Raw genomic sequence first — 21,698 nt, forward strand, 5'->3', positions numbered from 1 at the left:
TAGAAGTTTTAAAAAAATAACCACTTCTGACACCATGTTTCGACAAGGAACCTCTCCAAGCTTTTTCATTTATCTAAGACACACTTTTATTGCTGAACTCTACTTCATGTAAGAGTACATTGCTATCTAAATATGGTCAATCAAGCCATATACGTAACAGACGTTAGCAATTGGAGATCTAGCTTCAGAGTTTCTCCGCTTTTTCCATGTGAGTAGACCTCGTTCTCGGTTACCAACAAGGGAAAATGAAATCAAGGTAGGTAAGTGAACAAGTGCAATCCTTAGCTGTCGAAAAATTTCTTCTTTGGCTTAACTGCTTGCCTTCTGTCGTTTGCTGTCTTCATCACGAGATTACGCTGAAATCTAGCATTACCAAGAGGGGATCAGAAGGTGTCTGAAATTCTTCTCTACAACTCATTTCTTCTTTACTTAGGACCAAAACTGATAAACTTTGATATCCGTTACATTTCAGCCGAGCTTTTAACCAATTAAACATCGCAGCGGATATTTGACACTGAAAGAAGCGAGGAGAGTAAATTCATCGATGCAACGGTCAACGGTCGCAACGAATTTCGCAAGTTTTGAGGTAAAAGCTTCGCTTTCCTTTAGTTGACGTTGAACATATTGCGAAAATGTATAGAGACAGACACCTCCTCTGCAGCACCATCATAGAACTCTAAGACGATTAATTGAAACTATGATGAGTTTCAGCTTTAAAATGATTTACATGTTAACCATACTTGCATGCACATAGATGCTTTTACCATAGTCACGCAAATTGCGATTTTAAATTTTGTTCTTATAAGAGATAGCAACGCAGTCTATCCATTGCTCGTAGCGATAATTGAAGTTTGCCGGAGCAATCTTGCAACATGCGCTCCAAATTGTGAAATATTGCTTTATTGGGATCTGTTTCGCACATTCTTCAGTGATCTTATTTTATCTAAGTTTGTAAAATAGTTTCTTACTTGTATTCAATATGGTAATGAGTCTCATGGCGATGAGATCGTAAACAGCGGAAAACCTAATCGCATCTTGTCACTGAACTAGGGGAACGAAGTACATTTATTTAGTTAGAAAAAGGAACTCGGGAGCAACTTCAGAATACCCGTCCACATCATTTACATGTGTCGGGTATGGTTAGCCAAATGTTGCAAAATTCAACAACTTGCATATTTATATTCAACAACTAATATTTATGCTCAACAAGATATATTTTTATTCAACAGTTTACAGTTATATTCAACATTTCATATTTATGTTCAACGACACACATTTTCTTTTCATATTCAACCAAAATTATTTTTATTCAACAACAATATTTATTCAACTTCAATAGCTATATTTATTTTACTCAACAAAATTAATTGTTCAACTTCAATCCAAAATTTTTACCCAACAAAAATAATTATTCAACTTCTACCACGCATAATTATTTAATGACATACCTTCTATTATGACTAAGTGTTCGAAAGTTCCCGGACATTCAAAATCGTCATTCAACAAAATTCCCCGCCCCTACCCCCGAACTACCCCCAAACATGAAACCCATTCCCTTTCAATACGAAGATTACGGACTGGAACCCGATCATTCAATTTGCGCCAAAAATCAAAATGGCAGCCATAACACTGGACGAAGGTTCATTCTTCAGTTGCTTTGAGGATGTTATAAGTTTGTTAAATGTTTGTGAAGAGGGAGAAAACAGTATTTCCCGACCATTTATAGAGAGGGTGATCAATTGCTTAGAATCAGCGGCGAAATTTGTCGAAAACGTGTCACTGATTGTAAACGAGTGCAAAGGAGAGTTGACTGAGGTTGCTGGAAATTTAAGGGTTTTGTTCCACAGTTGGTGCCGAAAATTGACAGAACTGGGGTTAAGGAATACTCCAAACTGTACTCACTTAGCAGTATATCTGGTAAGTTCACCGGAACGTACAGTAAACGGAGGACCAGGGAGACCAAAGTACGAGATCAATGAAGAGACTTTGCTACACTTAAGAGCATTGGGATTTAAGTGGAAAGACATCGCAGAACTTCTTCTCGTCTCTCGTTGGACCCTGTGGCGACGGGTACGAGAGCTTGGTATCAGCGAGGAAACTGGCTTTACAATTATAGGAAATACAGATCTTGATGAAATTGTGCGAGCTTTCATGAACGTACAAGGAGGCCTTGTGGGGTATTCAATGGTTCATGGCCACTTGCGAAGTAAAGGTATTAATGTTCAAAGACAACGTATTAGAGCCAGTATTTCGCGAGTTGATCCGATCAACTGCCGCTTAAGATGGGCAACAGTGGTTTCCAGAAGAGCCTATTCAGTGCCTGGCCCTAACAGTTTATGGCATATTGACGGCCATCACAGTTTGATTACGTGGGGTTTCGTTATACATGGTTGTATAGATGGCTATTCTCGTTTAATATGTTTTTTGAAGTGTTCTACAAACAATAGAAAAGAGACCGTTGAAGGTCTTTTTCTGCAGAGTGTTGAAAAGTATTCGTGGCCTTCTAGAATACGAACTGACCATGGAGGAGAAAACGTGTTGACGTGGGAACGTATGAATGCATTTCGAGGCCATGATCGTGGATCCGTACTTATTGGAACTTCTACTCGTAACCAGAGAATAGAGCGTTTATGGCGAATAAATAAATGAATAATATAGTTTATGCAATGCCAGGGGTGACATGCATGACAGACCATATATTTTTAATGTAAATTAAGTTCTACCTGCAGAACACTTGTCTCTCCACAATTAGCCATCAGATTAATTACTTCACCATTCTTGGCTAGCTCTCCCAGTTCATCATAACTGTTGACATCCATTAGCTTTCAATAAATTTGCAGAAATAGAAATAATCATTACTCATGACTACAATGTACATATACTGGTGGAGAAGTTCTATTATTTGAATAGTAGGTATAGGTGAAAGGTAGACCCTTTTACACCTTTCAGCAAGCCATTCTAGGAAATCTTCATGAGAAACATTTTTTGCATGCATGTGCATTTCAATGCTCAGGGCATCTTGATTGTAAACTAATGCACCTTCACATTTTTTCCACACTACTTTTCCATACTATCAAGTACAAAAACTCCTAGACCACAACCACCATTTCAAAAGCACTTGCCACATAAATTTTCTAGTAATGGGAGGCTTACCTAATACTGGCTGATAGTTTCGAAAGAAACTGTTTGGGGCTGCGTCGGTGGGAGTAATGAAATAATTTGGATATATCAACAAAGTTGAAATGGTAAATTGGCCACCAATACTGGTTGCTTTGGCATGTTAAAGAGTGGATTGTTTAATGGGGTGTCCATGAGGTGCGGTGTACACTTACTGGATTTACTGTGGTTTTAAGGTAAATCTTTGCTTTCCTTTAAATTACACTCAAGACATACTGAGCATTTACCTGTAAGACTATGTTCCTGGACATTGGACATGGAAGATCCCAAACATCACAGTATGCAAATGCACACATGACATCTCCAGTCACAAGGTAATAAAAACAGGGCAGTGCCAGACATGGAAATCCAGGGCCTCCTTGCACAAGTGAATGGGCAATCATTTTCCCAACCATTTCAAACATTCCACTCATGACGGCCTGTGGTTGGTAACTTGGCACCTTGCGGGCTTCTTCTCCTTCAAACAACAGCAGTAGCTTGCCCTGTACTAATCCTTCAAATAAGTTAGAGTAAAACTGTCTTAATACTCCACCACTGTCTATGGCAGGCTGCCCTCTAAAGATAATTCTTAAAGGGCAGGAAGCATCAAACTGAATGGACTTGTAATAGGCCACAGCATCTTCAATTAGATCATCTTCATCAACTTCTAGTTTCTTTCTTTTTCCTGTTAACTTATTTCCTAAGATGTTGATGATCTGCACTAATGAGTCAAGGTCTTCCTCACTTACAGATGGCAGCAGTTCCCCTAGTGTTGCCATGTCACTCTGCCTGCTTGGACGGGAAATAAAGGACACACTACTGCTTAGCAAATCAGCAGAGGTACATGCCCCAGATACACTTGCACTGTCCATGTTAGTAAGGCCGTGGTCAAATGGTCCATTCTCTGCAGATGCATTCGCTAGTGCACTCTCAGATTTCTTGGATATGGAATTAATCGACAATTCTGATGAGAAGAAAGGTGACTTCATCAAGTCCTCATCGTCCTCACCTTTAGTCACTATGGGTGATGGCTCATCACACGCTTCGATGACTTCTTTTAAGACATTTAAACGAATATAAAGCTTTCCCTGGCCACATAACTCTTTCACGTGTTTATAATTCCATTCAAGAGATTTTCCTACAACGGGGGTAGTTACTTTGTTGCGCTCTCGCTTAACAAAGTCAAAATGATCTGGTCTTACGAAAGGGAATCGCTGCTTCAGTACCTCTGTTATGCTTTCTCTGATTTCGCTTTCCGACTGGCCTGTTCCCAGCTCAAAGTAACCTTTCAGTAGAATCATATCGTCGGTAATTGGGTAATCAGGGACAAAGCCATTTTCATCGAGATCTTCGGGCTTGTCGAGGAGATGAACAGCTTTTGGGTGTAACTCTTGTTTCATTTGTTTCTCCTGTTTACCTTTGAGGCGCCATGGATGATTTGTTGCAACTGCGGGCCTCTTTTTTCCCTTGTGAAAAGAAGACGAAGAAGAAGGAACCGGGGTGGCTGTGGCGGGAAAAGATGGAACGATGCCCGGGGCGATAGAATTTGTCATCTCTCGGCTCGCAGATCTTGCTGAACTTGCTATAAGGTCGCGCGTTCTCATTAATAACGAGGTATTACTTCCCGATCGTTGAAGAGCGATCTCATTTCGAACACATTCTCTCACAATTTGTGTCAGTTCTTCCCTAACATCACGCCCTGATTCGTCTTCCGACGCCATCTCTATTCATGGTTAATGGTCGGGGCACTGGGTCCGCAATACAGCGTATTTAACTGGGGTAGGGGCGAGGAATTTTGTTGAATGACGATATTTTGAATGTCCGGGAACTTTCGAACACTTAGTCATAATAGAAGGTATGTCATTAAATAATTATGCGTGGTAGAAGTTGAATAATTATTTTTGTTGGGTAAAAATTTTGGACTGAAGTTGAACAATTAATTTTGTTGAGTAAAATAAATATAGCTATTGAAGTTGAATAAATATTGTTGTTGAATAAAAATAATTTTGGTTGAATATGAAAAGAAAATGTGTGTCGTTGAACATAAATATGAAATGTTGAATATAACTGTAAACTGTTGAATAAAATATATCTTGTTGAGCATAAATATTAGTTGTTGAATATAAATATGCAAGTTGTTGAATTTTGCAACAGTTGGCTAACCATAGTCGGGAGGCTTTGAAGAATGAAGCATAACACAATAGATGCTATTCTTATTCAATGACATGTAAATGAGTGGCCGGGTATTCGTTTGATGCAACTAACCCGGGTTTAGTTTAGCAATTAATTATGTGTTTACACTAAGGCAGATTAGATTTTTTTCCGGATGCTTGACCAATCCATGACGTTTTGTTGTTTTCATATACATTTATACACGGGCAGACTGATCGGTAATATGAACTTTCACGAGCTTCTTGCTATGTTTCGTCTGAAGTTCTGCCGGCACTTAATTGAAATGAGTAATCTAATCTCGTTTCCGATTCGACCTAAAAAAACCTTTCAGTTTTTGAAAAATATGCATTTTTATTTTAGGTGTCTTTTATAATACGAATACAGCCCCCAAAAAATTGCCACTTCGCCGTATGTCGAACTAGCACAGTTTTTGAAGCGTCTTAGGAAGCCAGCAGCGCTGAAAATTTTGTGTTGCAACCGTTACAGAAATGTCGCTGTACGGTTGAAAATTCAAATGCCCCCTTAAGACTGAATAACCTTTTACTTATCCAGAAACCGCAAACGACAAGAATATGGTAACATCCTAGAGACTCAAAAATGTTCCGTTGTGTCAACCTATTTCAGTCAACTTCCGGCTAATATATAGATCAACACAATTTCAAATATCCGACTCATAATAAACAACCAACCAGATCAATGGAAATCGAAATGTAATTATTCAAATAATTTAATTAATTTAATTTAATTTAACATAATTTATATTGCGCTAACTCCACTAATTGACCAAAGCGCAAATACGTCTAGACGTCGATGCGTGACAGATCGCCCTTCACTGAGCTCAACTGAGAACCAGCTAAAAGCAAATACTGTCATTCAATCCGAAATTAAATCAGTGACTCTGAGCCACTCAACTCAGAAAACGTATTATGAAAATGCGAGAAGGTGGGCGAAAGCGAGTTCGTCTGCGTGAGTTGGCCACCAGGTTCCGCTCTTGGAAATTATTTTTCTTCTGATTATCATGCATAGTCAAGTAATTAAAGCAAAGAGCCTTTTGAAGCTTTCTAATGCCGAAGCGCAAAAATGGGGAGTTCAGTCATAAACCCAATATAATACTGTGAATCGCTTCAATTGTTTACCCTCTCCGTTTCGTGGTTCGTTTCAGCCGTCCACGTTGTTGTCTTTTAGCGCGTTTAGCGTTATTGTTTTTCCTTCTGTGTCCAACAGTTGAGAATGACTGAAAAAACATCGAGTAATGTAAGTGTTCTCCTTCTGTTAGTTTGCCGTTCTCCTTCTAAGTTCTGCAGGAGATATTTACGATAGAAGGTATGAGTCATTGACCGCCCTATGTTGTCTTTTTTTAGGCTGACAACTCACCGTCTGATCTGATCCATTTGGCGGGCAGCGGCGTAGACCTGCCATGTCTTGAGAATTTAGTGGCAGATGCTTTTGCAAAAATAGTGCAAGCAGTCTTAAAAGAGGGTCTCCTATACTTTTACGTAAAATGTGATTGGGCGATTTTTTTTCTTATGAGTCGTGATTTAAATGTGTTTTATGCGTGAATCGTGGTTAAAGGTGATAAGATCTTTTCATGTCCACGTGAACGAATTTTTTATTTTTTAAAGTGATCCGTCAATGAAGAGCTGAATTTAACGTGATTCGTGAACTATTTTGCTTTGCTTGATGAATTTGCGGCCATTTTATCTTTTTGAGAATGTCCATATTGTTCTTGAACGAATAGGGCTAAGTTTTGACAGGACTTGATATGGATCGATAAAAGTCATAAAACAGACCATTAATGGGTCGCGAAGAAATGAAATAAACATCGCGTCAATTTCTTTTATCGACCAGTAACAACCTCAGTAACCCACGTGCCCTGACACTCCTCTGATGCTTTGGTGACCAAGGCCTGGTAGTGACCTTTGTAGTGAGCTCTGGTTTGAACCGTTCTTTGAAGACCTGTGAGAAGAAGTCTTCCAACAGTCTAAACAAAAAGATCTACAAAGTAAGAGGTGAGCTGGGAGTGCAGGAATAAGCGAAATCTCTGTGGCAAAGTTGAAGGGAGTTAATTTTCAAAATAATACTTCGATGCAAAATTTAAGCTAGACTGTATCGACCACAATTTAAATTTTTTTTCTCCATTTTATTTTTTCTCTTTAAAAAATCCATAAGCCTTATGATGATAAACGAAGATGTTTTACAAAATGAGACATGGACAGTTCTGTGAACTTCGTCTGAAGTAACATTCGCAAAATAGCTACTTTAATAAAATATGAAGATCTATCGAGACTCGAAAACAGTCACGCTTCGCAGAATGGCAATACTTACATGAAATTATATTTGTATTCTAAAAATCAGTCAGGTGACATTCAAACATTTGACGGTGCAAAATGGTCCCAATAAAATCAAAACTTAAACTTCGAATTGCAAGAATATTGATTTATAAGCGTACCAACTGCAGCGATGTCAATCATTAAGGATTAATAACTATTAATAAATGTCAAGGATTAATCAAGGATTAATAACTTAGCCAAAACAACCCATAACTGACCCATTTATCTGAGACTACCGTAGCATCATTCGAGTCTTATTCGTCCGCTTTGCAATTTTAAAAATAACATTCGATGCGATAGCAAATAATTTATTATCCTCTTTTTCTTAAGTAAGATGGTTGTAAATATTCTTCTGTGGGCTTATCAGAAAGGCCAAAGTGAACCTAATTACAAAGAAAAATCTAAGTTGGCTATATCGCCGGAGATACTAAACGCTTTAGTGACGTAACACTTTCTTTTATGATTTGTAATTCTTGCGAACTACTTGTTGCGGACGAAGCATTAACATTAACAGGAGCATATTTTAATCGTCATCAGATATTGTATTTGTGGAGAGGGGGCCTTGGTGACCTTGGTATCTTTATTAAAGCAAATCTGGAGTTTAGTCATCACGGGTTACTCCCTGGATTGATCATCGTTAACATTATACACCTGGGCCCTGTTGTTCGAAGGCCGATTAGCGCTAACTCAGGGTTAAATTTTAATCCAGGTTTCTATATTTCTCTGTTCAAGAGCCGTTTTGGGAAAAGATTTCCAATACTTTTCAGAGTATTCAATCATCAAATTGTAGACAAGTGGAATTAAAGTAAATTTTCTTTTAAAGCTTTCAGATCTGAAATTGAATTTTACACTAACCCTGGGTTATCTTAACCCACCTTTGAACAACCCGGTCCTGAGTTACGAGAGACACTGCGAGATTAAGAAGAAGCACTTGCACACAATGAAGGCAACACAGTGCAATGCCCCAACCAGTCTTGGACCTAGGCAGCGCACTAACCATCTGGCAAAATGAACAATAAAGCAATGTGCATTCACAGATCCTCGTTGTCATCCAGTATTATAGAAAAAAGAATTGACTGGCTACGCTACTCGTTTTCTTAGAAAACAAACTGGCAGGTAGCTGTTTCATAATTTATAAAGTTAATCAGCAGCCTTATAACAGAACGCTGCACGAGACTTTGCTGGCAAATCGTTGATATAAATGTTCTGCTATCAGGCATTAATGTGGCGAGCAAACTTGATTGAAGGTTGATTTCAATGACGTTTCATTTTCTCCGCAGCTGGTCTTCTCCGTCATTCAGATACCTGTTATCGGATCGACACAAAACAGCTTCAGGTACTCAACACAAAGCCAAGTCACTTATTTACTGAGATAATTTGGTTTTATCATCTGAGTCGATGATGTATCTTGGCTCAGTAAAGAGTTTCTTAAGCTGACGTTTCGACCGTTGGCCCCTCGCTAGGGTGAAGGACTTTTAAAAAGGGAAAGTAAGGTCTAGAAAAAGTTCACTTATATCAAAAGTTCCTTGCTTGCATTGCCCTAACTGGCTATTCATTTGAGCTAAAAGCGTTTTAGTTGCGAACAATTACGGTCCAAAAATCAGCATTTTCAAGCTGAAATTCGCCAGCTTTGATGTGACGAAACTATGACGTAGCAAGAGTCAAATAAGCTGATTTATATCCCTGCTGAAATGGATGTAAACAAGGAAAACAGCGGCGAGGAGAGCGCCACCTATTAAACTCTCGACCTTGATTTTAATCTATCCGAGAGGGTGTGATACATCCATTTATGTTTCAAACGAAACGGGGTCTTGGCGACTTTGGCCTCTTGAAAGGAAATTCGGAGCTTGGCCATCACGGGTTACTCCCTGCATTATCATCGTTACCATTATACACCTGAGTTGTGAGAGGCACTACGAGAGTAATTGTTTTGTCCAAGAACACAACGCAATGCCCCAACCGGGTCTTGGACCTAGACAGCGTACTAACCATTAGGCCCCCTGTCTCCAATCACTAGAAATCGTGGATCAATATCTGTGCAAGAGAAGGGAGGTTTGACAGACCTGTTTGCGATTTAGATGACCACTCGATCGAAGAGTTAAACTCAGAGAATTAACAGCTTCATAAACAGGTTAGTAACTAAGTAATTTTGTGAATTTTTATTTTTTTATTTTTTCGTGAAACGTGATCGTCTCGAATTTTGCGTGAACATGAAAGGGTTTTGGATATTATTCGTGATGCGTGAAAAAGCCAAATAATTTTTACGTAACTGAGTTTACAAAGGGGTATAGGGGACCCTCTTAAAAGGATTCTTCGCTACACCAACCAAGGAGAATACTGTAGGCCCGCTACTTGCGAAAAACTGAGGTTTGGGTTAGACCACCTGTAACTGATTCATTAAATCCAACGTCAAAATTGGCGCTTAGATCGGTCAGTAACACTTTTGCAAACGAAAATAAATTTTGGTTTTCTGTGACAAAAGTAAACTCGATGAAATCACTGCCTCATATCTAAAATTGCCTGTGGTCCGAAACACCCGTGTTCACATAAAATGCTTACTGAGGTTAATCGTTCCGAGGTAGAAAACTAATAGTTGTTTGTTATCAGATGGAAACGAGAGAAAACCCTGTAAAGGTACGATGATCGCGTTACAGCGCAAATATAATTGAGTGACTGTGAGTCGGAACGAGACATAGGAAGACGAAGAAAGATTTGTATCGCAGCGTCTAAGTTTGAACAATTTTCAAGCCTGTATAGTACTGTGTACAACCGCTCACTTTTGTGCTAGTCGATCAGTGAGAGCTTATAATTGTAAAAATAAAAACAGACACATACAAAAGAGGATTCTGAAACCCCTGTGTGCCGGACTGAGGAAGGAGTAAGTGAAGGAGTGACTTTCAAAGTCTAACTGAAACTCAGAAAATGACGCCATTTCCTTAGTCTGTTAACACACCTTCCAATGATTATGGAAAATTTTAGAAGCACTGAAATCGAAGGATAGCTTTTAACTAAGCGAGCATCACCAGTTTTAAAAGTCCGAGAGATCTTAGGAAAATTGAACATTGGCTACATAGGATTTGAAATACATCATGTTTGATGCCTAAGTTATCGACGGAAGTGAGGCATTATCCTCTTCGTGTTAAATAACCATAAAAGATGAGTAAGCTCTCCATTGACATTGATTCCATATAAAAGAGTCGCTACCAGTCCTCTCAATTAACCCCGATCGATCCATCCCAATATGTGAAAAAAACGACAGATATCGGAACCCCTCATATTTTTGGGTGAGGCATTCTCCATGTAATACAACTGTGTTTTTTAATTTGTTTTCAGACTGAGTGTTTGCCGTGAGGTACGTCTTTAACCAGAGATGACCGATCAAGGTAATTTACTTCCTCCCCTCATGAGCGTCGAAGATAAGAAACTCGGTGACAGAATATTGTGAAAGGAGGAGGATCGATACAGTTATTAAAACAAAAAAGCACGCAAGAGAATAAAGTCTGAAATATTTTTTACTCGAGCGAGACTCTAACCAATAGTACAGATGCAATGCTCAACAGCCAAAATTTTGTTAATATTTGCAATCAATTGAATAAGACGAAGCGTTAAGAAATTAGTCTCAAACTCGTAATTCAGTTACAAAACAATTTAATGATGATGTGTAAAGAGGACAAAGTTGTAAAATGTGTGGTTGCAGGTGAAGTTTTTCGCGATGAAATTCGCCCTGTCCTGGTGCATTTCTCAGTTAACGAAGCCTCAGCTTACACACTTGAGTTGGAAGGTGACCTTGACAGCGTTTATTATTGGCAAGCTCCATCTGGGATGACTGAGTCGTATTTTCTCGATTTCTTAATCGAAGTCGTGGTTGCAACCTCCTTAGATGACGTCTCCAACCAAGAAAGAGATCGTTTCCTTGATCTCGTTAATTGTACTGCTGCAACATTTTTAGAGTTACAAAAACTCAATCAAAAACGCAAGAAATGGTATAAAAGAGGTGACGGGGAAACTACATCCATATTACGAGCAAATCTTGCTGCATTTGAACACATTGTACTTTACCCCTCCCAGGGAAACATCACAAGCGTGCATCTCAGAATAAACAACGAAACAGATCCTTCTGGGGAGCTACGAAGAACTATAAACCGGAGCCTCTGGAATGAAGCAACATTTTATGTTGAAAGTGACGCAGAGGGTGAAAAGGAGGAAAGCCAAGACATCTGTTTGGATGATCCTTACTCGTCAGATGAAGACGAAGAAGTTGGGCGGGAAGTCCAGGCGAGCCCGGACAATCCTTGCTATTATCCTTCTCAAATAGAAATGGCAGCGATATTAAAGAAACGAATCGACACCATCATGTCCCATTACCATGGCATTTCAAGATTAAGAGAAGTCTTCAACGATATTGAATTCGTAGTGTACACAGCTCGGTACAGAATGCTGAGTGATCAGACAGAGAAGAGGATTTGCCATCCTGACGCAGGCGTATTATCAAAAGAAGAACTCGAATCGCGCAAACGTGACCGTGATGGAAAGAAAAGGATGTTCATGTATGTTCGTAGTATAGAAACGGATACGCATTTTGATGAGCTTAAAAGAGATGTTCAAGAAAAACCTCAGACTATGTTTGCCATCGTAGCTGACGAATGCCATTGGGGAATAACACGAGACAAAGAGAGGAAATCCTCTGCTCACAATCGTTTCATCAACGAATGGTGCAAAAAGAACCCTCCGAAAAATGTGATTGTTGTACAAATCTCGGCTACACCTTTCAACCTCCTAACGCAGAACTCTCGCCTTCCCGTGGTTTCCTGCGTCCTTCTAAGGGACAGTGACTCTACCACTCAGAACGAATACACAGCAGGCGATCTTGTGGTGCAGACGCAAGACTCCACCCTAGAAGAACATGTAGAAAACACCTCAAAGGAACTAGAACTTCATGTTATCCATTGGTCCGAGGTTGAACTTAAAAACTTTGAAAGGGGGATGCGAATGAAGCTCAGGTCAGCCTTGAACATTGAAAACTCTCCCTACCAGTACCTGCAAGTCTCCACAAACGGAAAACTAAGAGTAACACCTGACAGAGATGACGCGACAGTATTCATTATCCAAGGCAGTCACGGCATTGTCACTCTCAAAGCAGAACCAACTCCTTCGAAGAGCTTGACCGTCACCAAAGATGCCTTTGGAAATTTAGAAGCCAGAATTGATCCTCCAGAGCCAATGGAATTTGAAGTTAAGCTAGATTTTGGAGTAGGAGTGGTTGCATTTTGTTCCTGCGACGGACAAGATGATTATATTTCTGTTTCTGTTTCCGTTTTGGAAGAATATTCTGTCAGTTTGCAAGGGGCGAAAATTGAACGAAAATGTGGTGTTTCCATTCTGAAACCACTACACAGAGTGGCTAGAGTTTCGTTTCAGTTCTATACAGATCAATCAGGACCAATGGAAGTCAAAACGGTTGGAAAGCAGTATTTGAGTTTAAACTATTATCTCAGCACCCTAAACAGTCCCGTCAAGAAAGAACAGAAAATTCGAGAAGATGAGACCTTTCAAAAAATTGTGGATAAGGCTAAGAGAGGGAGGAAAATGTCACAGTCAGATTCGACTTCTTTTCCAATCGATGCCTTGCTATGTGCGGATTATTGCTACCACATAATCCTTTTGAGTGTTTTTGATAGTGGAGAAAAGGTATGTGAAGCACTGACTCATAGAGTGGAAGAATCACCCGCTACTGAATTCCAAAGTCGTCTCAAATCATTCAAGGGGAACCTTAATGCAACAGAAGTAAAAAGATACATTGACCTGGAGGCTTTCGAGCTTATCCAAAAAGATATCTGCCACAGAGTGAAACAAACTTTTCAAGAAAACCTGAAACAAGTGAACAAGTTGCAGAAACAGAAGTCACCTGACCCTGTTAAATTACAAACAGCCAATGAAGAACTGGCTACATCACTTGTTGAATGCATAATGCATCTTTCTCCGGAAGAGGTTAAAAAACTCGAAAACGTTGAAGACGTTGGACAAGAACTGCAAGAAAACGGCTGTAGTGTAATGTTCCACGATCTCGTGCAAGAACATGAAACAAGGTCCTTAGTGAAAGATCTGATCCAGAGCGGGAAAGAAGAGCAGGGCAAAATGAAAATTGTACGAGCTAAGACAATGAAAACTGCAGATCAATTTTACTACACGGTACAACTAGCGAGGAAAGTGTCATGTCTTGAGGAATGCTTCGAAGTCATCAGAGACTATGGAGGAATTCAGATCGAAAACCAACTGATGAAGTCGTCAAGTCCCTTCTTTAAAAAGCTTCAACCAGAAGTTTGCACCTACAAGTTTGATTGTCGTTGCAGTGAGTTGAAACTACAACCAAGACATAAATCATGCGCCAACTGTCAGCACGTGCACAAATCCATAACGCAGTATGAAGACCTGGAAAACCTTGCATGTATCCTCATTCTGGTCGATAAAGGTCGTATGGGAGACACTTTTCCCCAGAGTTTTGATTGTATCGACTTACGACTTAACTACGACAGCAGTCAAGAGTTCAAAGAGGGCTCAGCAATGTATCTGTCAAGTCTCATTCAAGAGCTGGGAAGAATGTGCCGTTACGTAAAAGTTCCCACTGGTGCGATTCCTTATGCATTAGTTGGGCGACAGCTATTCAAGAAACTCCAAATGTCATTGGAGACATCTCCGTCAATAAGTGTGACTCCCTGTAGTAAAGCTGACCGGTATATGACAAGGACGCGCAAGAGGAAAGAGGCTCATTCCTCGTCACTGCGATGGCTTGACTATGAAGCTCATAAGGACAGCTATGATTATGAAAACGAAGAAACGCACTGCAACAGAATCCTTCTACAGGCCGAACCCCAGATTGGCAAGACGGGAACGTACTTATGCCTGATAAGAGATTTACGACTAGATATTCTGGGGAAGGAAAAAGTTTTTCTCACTTCGCCTGCTGCATTTGACGAAGGAACTTTTTACCGATGCAAGGAAAGTGATAACCCTGATGAATCGGTAATCAAAGAGATGGATGAATGGAAAGACTGGCAATTTCCTTTTTGGAAAGCGATCGAGACTTCTCCAAGCCTGTACAAAAAACCAGTTGGGACGGGAAAGTATTCAATAGGAGGGTGCTTTTATAGTCATGACATGGAGGAGAGTCCTTTTATTCTTCTGAAGGGAGAAAAGCAGAAGTTAGTTAAGACCGGTTATCAGAACCTCAAGACTGACGATTGTTCAAATGGCCTCCGTGCCTGGCACTGGTATCATTTCGAGAAATGTGCTGAGTGTGGAAGACTTCTCCAAGGTCGAGAATCTGTTCTGGAAAATGTGGAGGCAGGCATTGATGGTATCCCAGTCACTGTTACATGCTCCTTGCCAAGTGATTTTACCTCACTCGCTCAGCTAAAAGAAAAATCAAAGAGTAGCAAATCCCAACGGGATGATCACACCTTGCCATACTGGATATTTCATCCTTCACACAGAAGCGATCCAAGAAAATGCACCCTAAATTACCACCACGTAATGCAAGAAGACGGGTGTGTCGCCAATTATGTCCAAGTTCTCGTTGTCCGAAGGGAAAAGTTCGAGGTCTACAGAAAAACTTGGGGAAAGGTGCTTGTCATTCTACAACTGCCAGAGAAACTCCCCAACTGTGACCTGGGACCGGATGAAGGAGGAATTGGTTATGCAAGACTCTTTATTCAAAAGATCGCATTTTCTCTAGAGCTTGAATACGTCTTCATGATTGACGACAATATGGCCATGATGTCTGAGGCAGAATTTACAAATCATCACATGTCTAGAAAAGAAAGAAAAGTCGTCAGAGATGACAGTGGGGTGATGCAAATGAGGCGCTGCACTTTCCTAAAACCTTTGACAAGTCTTCAGAAAATAGCACAGGGAAAGGACACTCCACCTATAGCTGACGGGGAATATGAGTCTCATCCTCTAAGAGATGATTTCAAAGCCGAAGGTTTTCCACTGTATACGTATACTGGTCCTGCGAAATTGTTTCGCGGCAAGCAACATGAGAGCTATGGTATTCTCGGTCTGATGAGAAGTATCCCAAAAGCAGTCAGTCCGTTTGCCAAGACCCAGGTGTACGCTGCCGTCTTGCTCAATGTGAAAAGTACCGCCGAGAAAGGCGTCTTTTACCGTCCATGGCCCTGCTGGGAAGATCTGCGTTTCAACGATGATTGTGACAAAGAGGGTTTATGGGTTGTTAAATGCAACCGTTATTGTTTCTTCAAAATTCAATACAAAGACTGGATTGACAACCTGGTCCTTCCACAAGTCTTCCCTTGGGATGAAAACTGTACGATCGTGGAAGGAACACTTCAAAGCGAGCTACCCAAAGACCTGGAAGAGAAAATTATCCTGGAGCACCTTGGCCGCTTTGTGAACACCAGTGGTCCTGACAAGTGTTTCAAAGGAAGCATTGGATACGATAAACTGGAACAAAGAGAAGAATCCCCCCTTCGCATTGTTGAAACACTCGAAGTAGACACAGTTACAAAAGATGACTTCACTCTCGGAGTCTCGCTGCTGGTTCTCTCCTACTGGGTAGAAGATCGGAGGAGAGAGACCCTTCATCTCCTTGATTCATATTTCTGTCGTACTGAGCAGAAAATTGTCTTCGTTGCAAGTGCCATGGAGGCAAAGAAGCGGTGGCCTCAATTGACTATACACACCATATCAACCGAGAATGGCATTTGTCACAACGCCGAAATGAGTGACAGAAATGCACAATTTGCCCTTTTTTCAGCGGCGGACCCAAGGAGGCACCGTTTGCGTTGGATTTTGATCGAGGCATCCTTCTCCCAAGGCAATGAGGACCTCGAAGGGAAGGCAAGTAGAAGTAACGAAATTGCCTTCCCAAACAATCTTGTGGACACGAGAGATGTGTCAGCGATCAAGGAACGAATCTCAAGTAACATGGAAAATAGAAACTATATAAACAAAAGAGGAAAGAGATCCCTTCAAGAGCCTCTTGCTAGCTGCTCCGAAATCAAAAGGCAGAAGACTGAAGATGACTGGTTTCATCAACTTGACAACGTATACTCTGATATATTGTCTAATGATGACAAAGATAACAACGATGAAGACGATTTGATGTGTAATGAAGTTGATGATGATGATGATGGAGACGATGATGATGATGATGATGAAGTAATATGTTTAGGAAGTCCATCTAATCAGCAAACACCACAATTTGACCGCGGGTTTTTTCAACATTCTGCCGACTTCAGAGAAAGCAGCTCAATCAGAAGTTCTTTGGATTCGGCGCACAATGACCAAGAATCTGCACAAGATGAAATCTATCCCTCTGATCTAGATGAGATTGTAGGTGATGGAGTCCAAAACGATAGTGATACTATCATCCTTAATGAAACCCGCCCTTCTCAGGACAAGGCCCAAGAAGAAGAAAATGATTATCCTAAGTATATAGAAGGGACAAGTGGTGTCACTAAAGCTATCGTCGATCTTTGGATAAAATACAAGAAAATTTCGGGATCGAGCCATAATGTTATGGAAGACATAGAGAACACTCTTGATAGTTTTACTCCTAACCAGTTACAGGAAAGGGACGAGAAAGGTTACACTCCACTTTTGAAAGCTTGTTCGTTACCTTCTATGAGCCCTCTTGTGATGAAGTATCTTATCAGTACAAAGATAGATATTACCTGTCAGTTACCACCCAACTTTGGCGGACACCACCCATCAGGGGAGGGGTTGGTTCCAGGGATGTCCGCTTTGTCAGTGGCAATTAAGTGCAAAAATGTTAGCCTGGTTAAGATTTTCAAGAAAGAAGAGAAAAAAAAATTGATAAAAATTAGAGACGAGGAGGAAAACAGCGCTCTGCATCATAGTATTCTTTCCTGTTCTAAATCTGCCTTTAAGGCACTTTTTCCTCTGTATGAGGCAAAGGATGCGAGAAAAATGCTCAACAGAGACGGAAAGAGCCCTTTAGATATCGCTTTGGAGATGGAGTCGACTGGAATGTTCAAAGGAAAACAAGAAGATAACATCCGATTCATGATTAAGGAACTGAAGAAGAAGAAGAAAAAGAAGAAGAATTCTATTCAGAAGATAGAAAAGTATCTCAGGTATACATCTTTTATTACCATCTACTCTTGCAGCTTGAGTTAGCTAGATCATTTTTGATCATTTTGGTCCAAAGGAATTTCATAGTATCTGAATTTTGAGAATTATGGCCGAGCTCAGTTTTGAAAAAATTAGATGCAAAGAAACTAAGACAAATGACAGTAAGCGAAGTCGATTAAACTACTTACCCAGATACATGCGTAGCCCAGAGTGGAGGGCTCCTGTTTTAAAAATATTTGGTGCATCTGTAAGATGTTGACATCTACCACAGAGCGAAGATAAATACGCTTGTGGATTAATACTACGAGTTCAGTGATCTGGTTTGAGGGAATGTTTTTCTCCTATGGTTATTTTGGAAATTTCAATCTGCTTAATGTTCATATGGGAGTCTTTATCGAGATTAAGATGACTCAGTTGACTTGTGAGATGACAGCTTGGATATCGAGCCTGCTCGGGTAAAATGGCTCACAAGGCATTAAGAAGTTTTCTCTTCCAACACAATGCTACAATCCATCCACCTTAATCTTTACTGACATTGCAATTCATCCCATTCGCATCTCAAGGGATTATAAGCTTGAACAGCTATGGGAAATATACAATAAGCTTGAGTTATATCCTCACCGTCGTCGTTAAATAAAAAGTACCGAGAAAGTGTTGTCCAGCTCTGCAAAAAAATCATTTCATTCCATTGGAAATATCAGCTTATTTCTAAAAAGTATTCAAGGTAAATGAACGTTTAAGTTGTATTTATTACTAAAGAGATTGTAACAGCTTCTTTTCGAATTTTTTTTCTCTTCTCAGTCCGATACAAAGGAAGACTTCAACTCCTTATCAATCTCGTTAGAAATCTGGTAAACAAATAAAGATGTAATATGCGCCCGCATCAAGGAAAAAGAGAGAAAAATAGCTGGTTTAAGAGCATTCTGGAAACAGATCTGATTTGCGAACACAGACATTGTTTCCTCTTTATAAAAGACAAGTGAGCGATACTGAGATCACTGGACTTTTTAAACTTAGATGAATTTCATTTTATATTTGAGATGGTGATACAGATCGAGGACAGTTTTCTTCAAACCATAGAAACATCTTTATTACTGAGAAATCGTATGCTGAGACGAACATGTGACTTAGTGAAAATTATATTCAGCGTAGACGCGATGGAGAAAAGCCTCGATGACTCAATCGAGGGTAATAGGATATTGATATTTAAGTAAGGCTTCATTACGAAGTTTTTTAATCTCTTTTAGCTATAAAAAGACACCTTATTCAAGTGGTGTAGTGAGACAAAAACCTATACGAAATGTTGTGTGTTTTTTTCGGTGAGAGGTTGAAGTTCAGGATCCCGCGAAACTTGAAACGAGCATTCAATATCTATAAATTTTTAGAAATATAATGAGACCGAGAAAAGCAGACTATTTAAAGGAAAAAATACAAGGAAAATTAAAGTACAAGTAAATTTTTGCGGCACCGTCAATGGAAGCAACCCACGTTAATCATCAACTCTATCATGATAATTTAAAACTTTCTTAGTAATTGTATACATTGTCACGTTTCCTTTGACGGTTATGTCCAATTAACATTCTAAGTACACTATAAACTGAATTCAAACCTGTACTTTGTGTAAATTAGAACTGAAGATTACAGAAGAACAGTCGAAACATGTTTTTTTTTTAAGAAAAAAGCCATGTATTTTCTTAAAACCTTAACATGTCTTCCACTATCCAGGCTCTGGTTGTTCGAAGGATGGATAACGCTATCCACTGGATAAAATCTCTATCCGGTGGATAGGGCAGTACGTTTTGCTAACACCTGTCCGCTGGATAGCGATTTATCCGTTGGATAGCGTTTTCCGTTCTTTGAACAACTGGGCTCTGACCTTTAATCATCTCATATTTGAAACTCATTCAAGGTTAAAGGTTACCGTGAGTAGGATAACTTTGTGCGCCTTTGTAATGCAAAATAGAGGATTTGGGATATGTAGAATAAAACATCATGAAAGATATTTATTTGCACTCTTCTTTAAAGATTCAAATTGAGAAGAAGCAACCCTAAGAAACAAATAGTCCACAAAATTTTTAATTAATTTACATTTCAAACGAGTGAACAAGGAAATTATCAACCTTGGTAAGAAGGCGAAAAAAGTAAAGGTTTAACCGTCCACTATCCTTAATGAATTTCCGCCAAGCTTCGCATTGTACATAATGCATTAGCAAGAGAAAATGAGCCAGCATTAAATGATTGCCTCAATACTGAACCACCCCTAACTCCTGATATCCTAGACATTCTGATAAGATTCAGAGTCCAGCCAATTGGACCAGTTGCTGACAGATAACGATAATGAAGACCCAATACGACAATCACTCACAGAAACCGGAAACTACAGGATTGTGTGTAATTTATTTCAATGCCTTATGCGCGTAAACTCAAAAGGCAAAATCGTAAGATTTTCGAACACCATGGCCACTATCGTGTCGGTGCCCAAGTTTCGAGGCCGATAAACTTTACAAGCACTCCCTTGCTGTAACGGAGAAAAGCGAAATGTTTCGCAAACACCTTGAACACATTTGCAAGGGTCAAGGTAAAAAAAAGGCCTCGCGAACTGCTTTAGCACAGGCGTTTGTGAATAAATTTGTTGCCTGAAAGAAAGGGTCTAAAAACAAGTTTCATTACTGCCCCTCTAACACATACGATTCTACAGCAAATGCCATGCAGCCAGAAGAATCGTCTAACAATGCAACACACGTTTACAATGAAATTTATCACAATGACCATCCATTCGTCTTATGCCTGCTGCTGCCTTCTGATGCGAAGACATGCAAAGGGTGCAAGAACGACTTTTGTCACAGGCAGAAAATAGTACCATTCGATCTGGTGTACTACTTTCCTCTGCATGGAGATCGGAAAAACAAACAAGCTTCCAACAAGGAGTCAACGCGTTACTTCCACGCTGACCCGAAGTGTAACATGCCACGGTTCCCTTACTTCACTAACAACTATATCGCGATTCCTAGCGAGGTTCGCAACTTACTCCAAGAATCGCACAAAGTTTATTTGGAGAATCTATTCTCGCTCTCAATCTAGTGGAAAATTTCTATGTTTCCTTTGTTTCGTGAGATTTAGAGAATAAAACGATATTCAGGTGATCGATTTCGAATCTAGCTTTGTTTTTCAAAATCACTATGTCTCAGAATGTTTAAATTCATTACATGTACCCTACAGCACACTTTACTTTTTGCCCAGATGTTCTACATTGTTGTGCGAGTGACGTTCATATTGCAGAAGTTTTGCAAGGTTTTGTTACAGTTGTCAGTGGCTTTTCCGGTCCCTGATCTTATAAATCGCTCGGAGGAGTAGCGTAACACTTTGATTAACACATTGATTTGTAATTTTATTTTCCGCAAGAAAAGTTTTATTGAAATCAAGCAGTTGAATTGCCATGTTTTATTCAAATAACAGCACATTTTTCCTCACCGGAAGTTTAATTACCGCAAGTCGAGGTTATTGCTATAAAAAAAAAAACACAAATCTTGTTGCTTCATTATATACGACCATGTGCAGTTCATGTCTCTTCTGTTAAATCTCGTTTTAGCTTTCAAGTGGTCCCATTGAAGGCTCCATGGGGCTCTTCTGTTGAAATATTCCCTAATAATTTACAGACGTGCCAAATTCAGAGTTCAAGATTTCCGTAAGGATCTTCGTTTCCATAGCGTGTCTCGTGAACATAATCTTTGTACACAAAGGTAATACTAACCTCTTTTGAACTTGTTTTCGTAATGAATCTTCGTTTTCGTAGGGGGTCTTCGTTTTGGTAATAGGTCTTCGTTTTCGTATGGTCTAAGGCCTTCGTTTTCTGGGTCTTCGTTTTCGCAACTACCAGTACAGACCACGTTAAACCATTGTCGATTTGTTCAAAAGACTTTTTGGTGT

At 39.7% G+C, this 21,698-nt stretch overlaps 3 protein-coding genes across 4 annotated transcripts; 2 read left to right on the forward strand and 1 right to left on the reverse strand.

Moving 5' to 3' along the window:
- The first annotated feature begins 176 nt into the window (after positions 1-176).
- LOC148736114 (uncharacterized) lies at positions 177-19,773 on the forward strand. Of its 2 annotated transcripts, XM_088753494.1 has the most exons (7): positions 177-256; positions 473-586; positions 8,939-8,994; positions 9,676-9,789; positions 10,992-11,041; positions 11,356-17,773; positions 18,573-19,773. In XM_088753494.1, the coding sequence occupies exons 5-7, from the start codon at positions 11,029-11,031 to the stop codon at positions 18,613-18,615; spliced, it is 6,474 nt and encodes a 2,157-aa protein (XP_088609620.1). In that variant the 5' UTR covers positions 177-256; positions 473-586; positions 8,939-8,994; positions 9,676-9,789; positions 10,992-11,028; the 3' UTR covers positions 18,616-19,773. The 2 variants fall into 2 exon arrangements, with proteins under 2 accessions (XP_088609620.1, XP_088609619.1); XM_088753493.1 differs by lacking the exon at positions 177-256 and having other exon boundaries at positions 10,992-17,773.
- LOC148736115 (uncharacterized) lies at positions 1,555-4,720 on the forward strand. The gene is made up of 2 exons (XM_088753496.1): positions 1,555-2,015; positions 4,581-4,720. The coding sequence occupies exons 1-2, from the start codon at positions 1,615-1,617 to the stop codon at positions 4,591-4,593; spliced, it is 414 nt and encodes a 137-aa protein (XP_088609622.1). The 5' UTR covers positions 1,555-1,614; the 3' UTR covers positions 4,594-4,720.
- Positions 2,653-4,877, reverse strand: LOC148736116 (uncharacterized). The gene is made up of 2 exons (XM_088753495.1): positions 3,405-4,877; positions 2,653-2,822 (listed from the first exon to the last, which is right to left on the reverse strand). Exons 1-2 carry the CDS (start codon positions 4,875-4,877, stop codon positions 2,703-2,705), a joined length of 1,593 nt encoding a protein of 530 aa, XP_088609621.1. The 3' UTR covers positions 2,653-2,702.
- Positions 19,774-21,698: the final 1,925 nt, after the last annotated feature.

The sequence above is a fragment of the Stylophora pistillata genome, chromosome 3, assembly GCF_964205215.1.
Source record: "Stylophora pistillata chromosome 3, jaStyPist1.2, whole genome shotgun sequence".
NCBI lineage: Eukaryota > Metazoa > Cnidaria > Anthozoa > Scleractinia > Pocilloporidae > Stylophora > Stylophora pistillata.

What these genes read in the sequence shown, in the direction of transcription:
- LOC148736114 (XM_088753493.1), top strand. Translation starts at nt 11,310, where the DNA reads ATGATGATGTGTAAAGAGGACAAAGTTGTAAAATGTGTGGTTGCAGGT. An exon ending in AAGATAGAAAAGTATCTCAG is followed by an intron (nt 17,774 to 18,572) that starts GTATACATCTTT and finishes TTCTCTTCTCAG; the next exon opens with TCCGATACAAAGGAAGACTT.
- LOC148736115 (XM_088753496.1), top strand. Translation starts at nt 1,615, where the DNA reads ATGGCAGCCATAACACTGGACGAAGGTTCATTCTTCAGTTGCTTTGAG.
- LOC148736116 (XM_088753495.1), bottom strand. Translation starts at nt 4,877, where the DNA reads ATGGCGTCGGAAGACGAATCAGGGCGTGATGTTAGGGAAGAACTGACA. An exon ending in CCAGGAACATAGTCTTACAG is followed by an intron (nt 2,823 to 3,404) that starts GTAAATGCTCAG and finishes ATTTATTGAAAG; the next exon opens with CTAATGGATGTCAACAGTTA.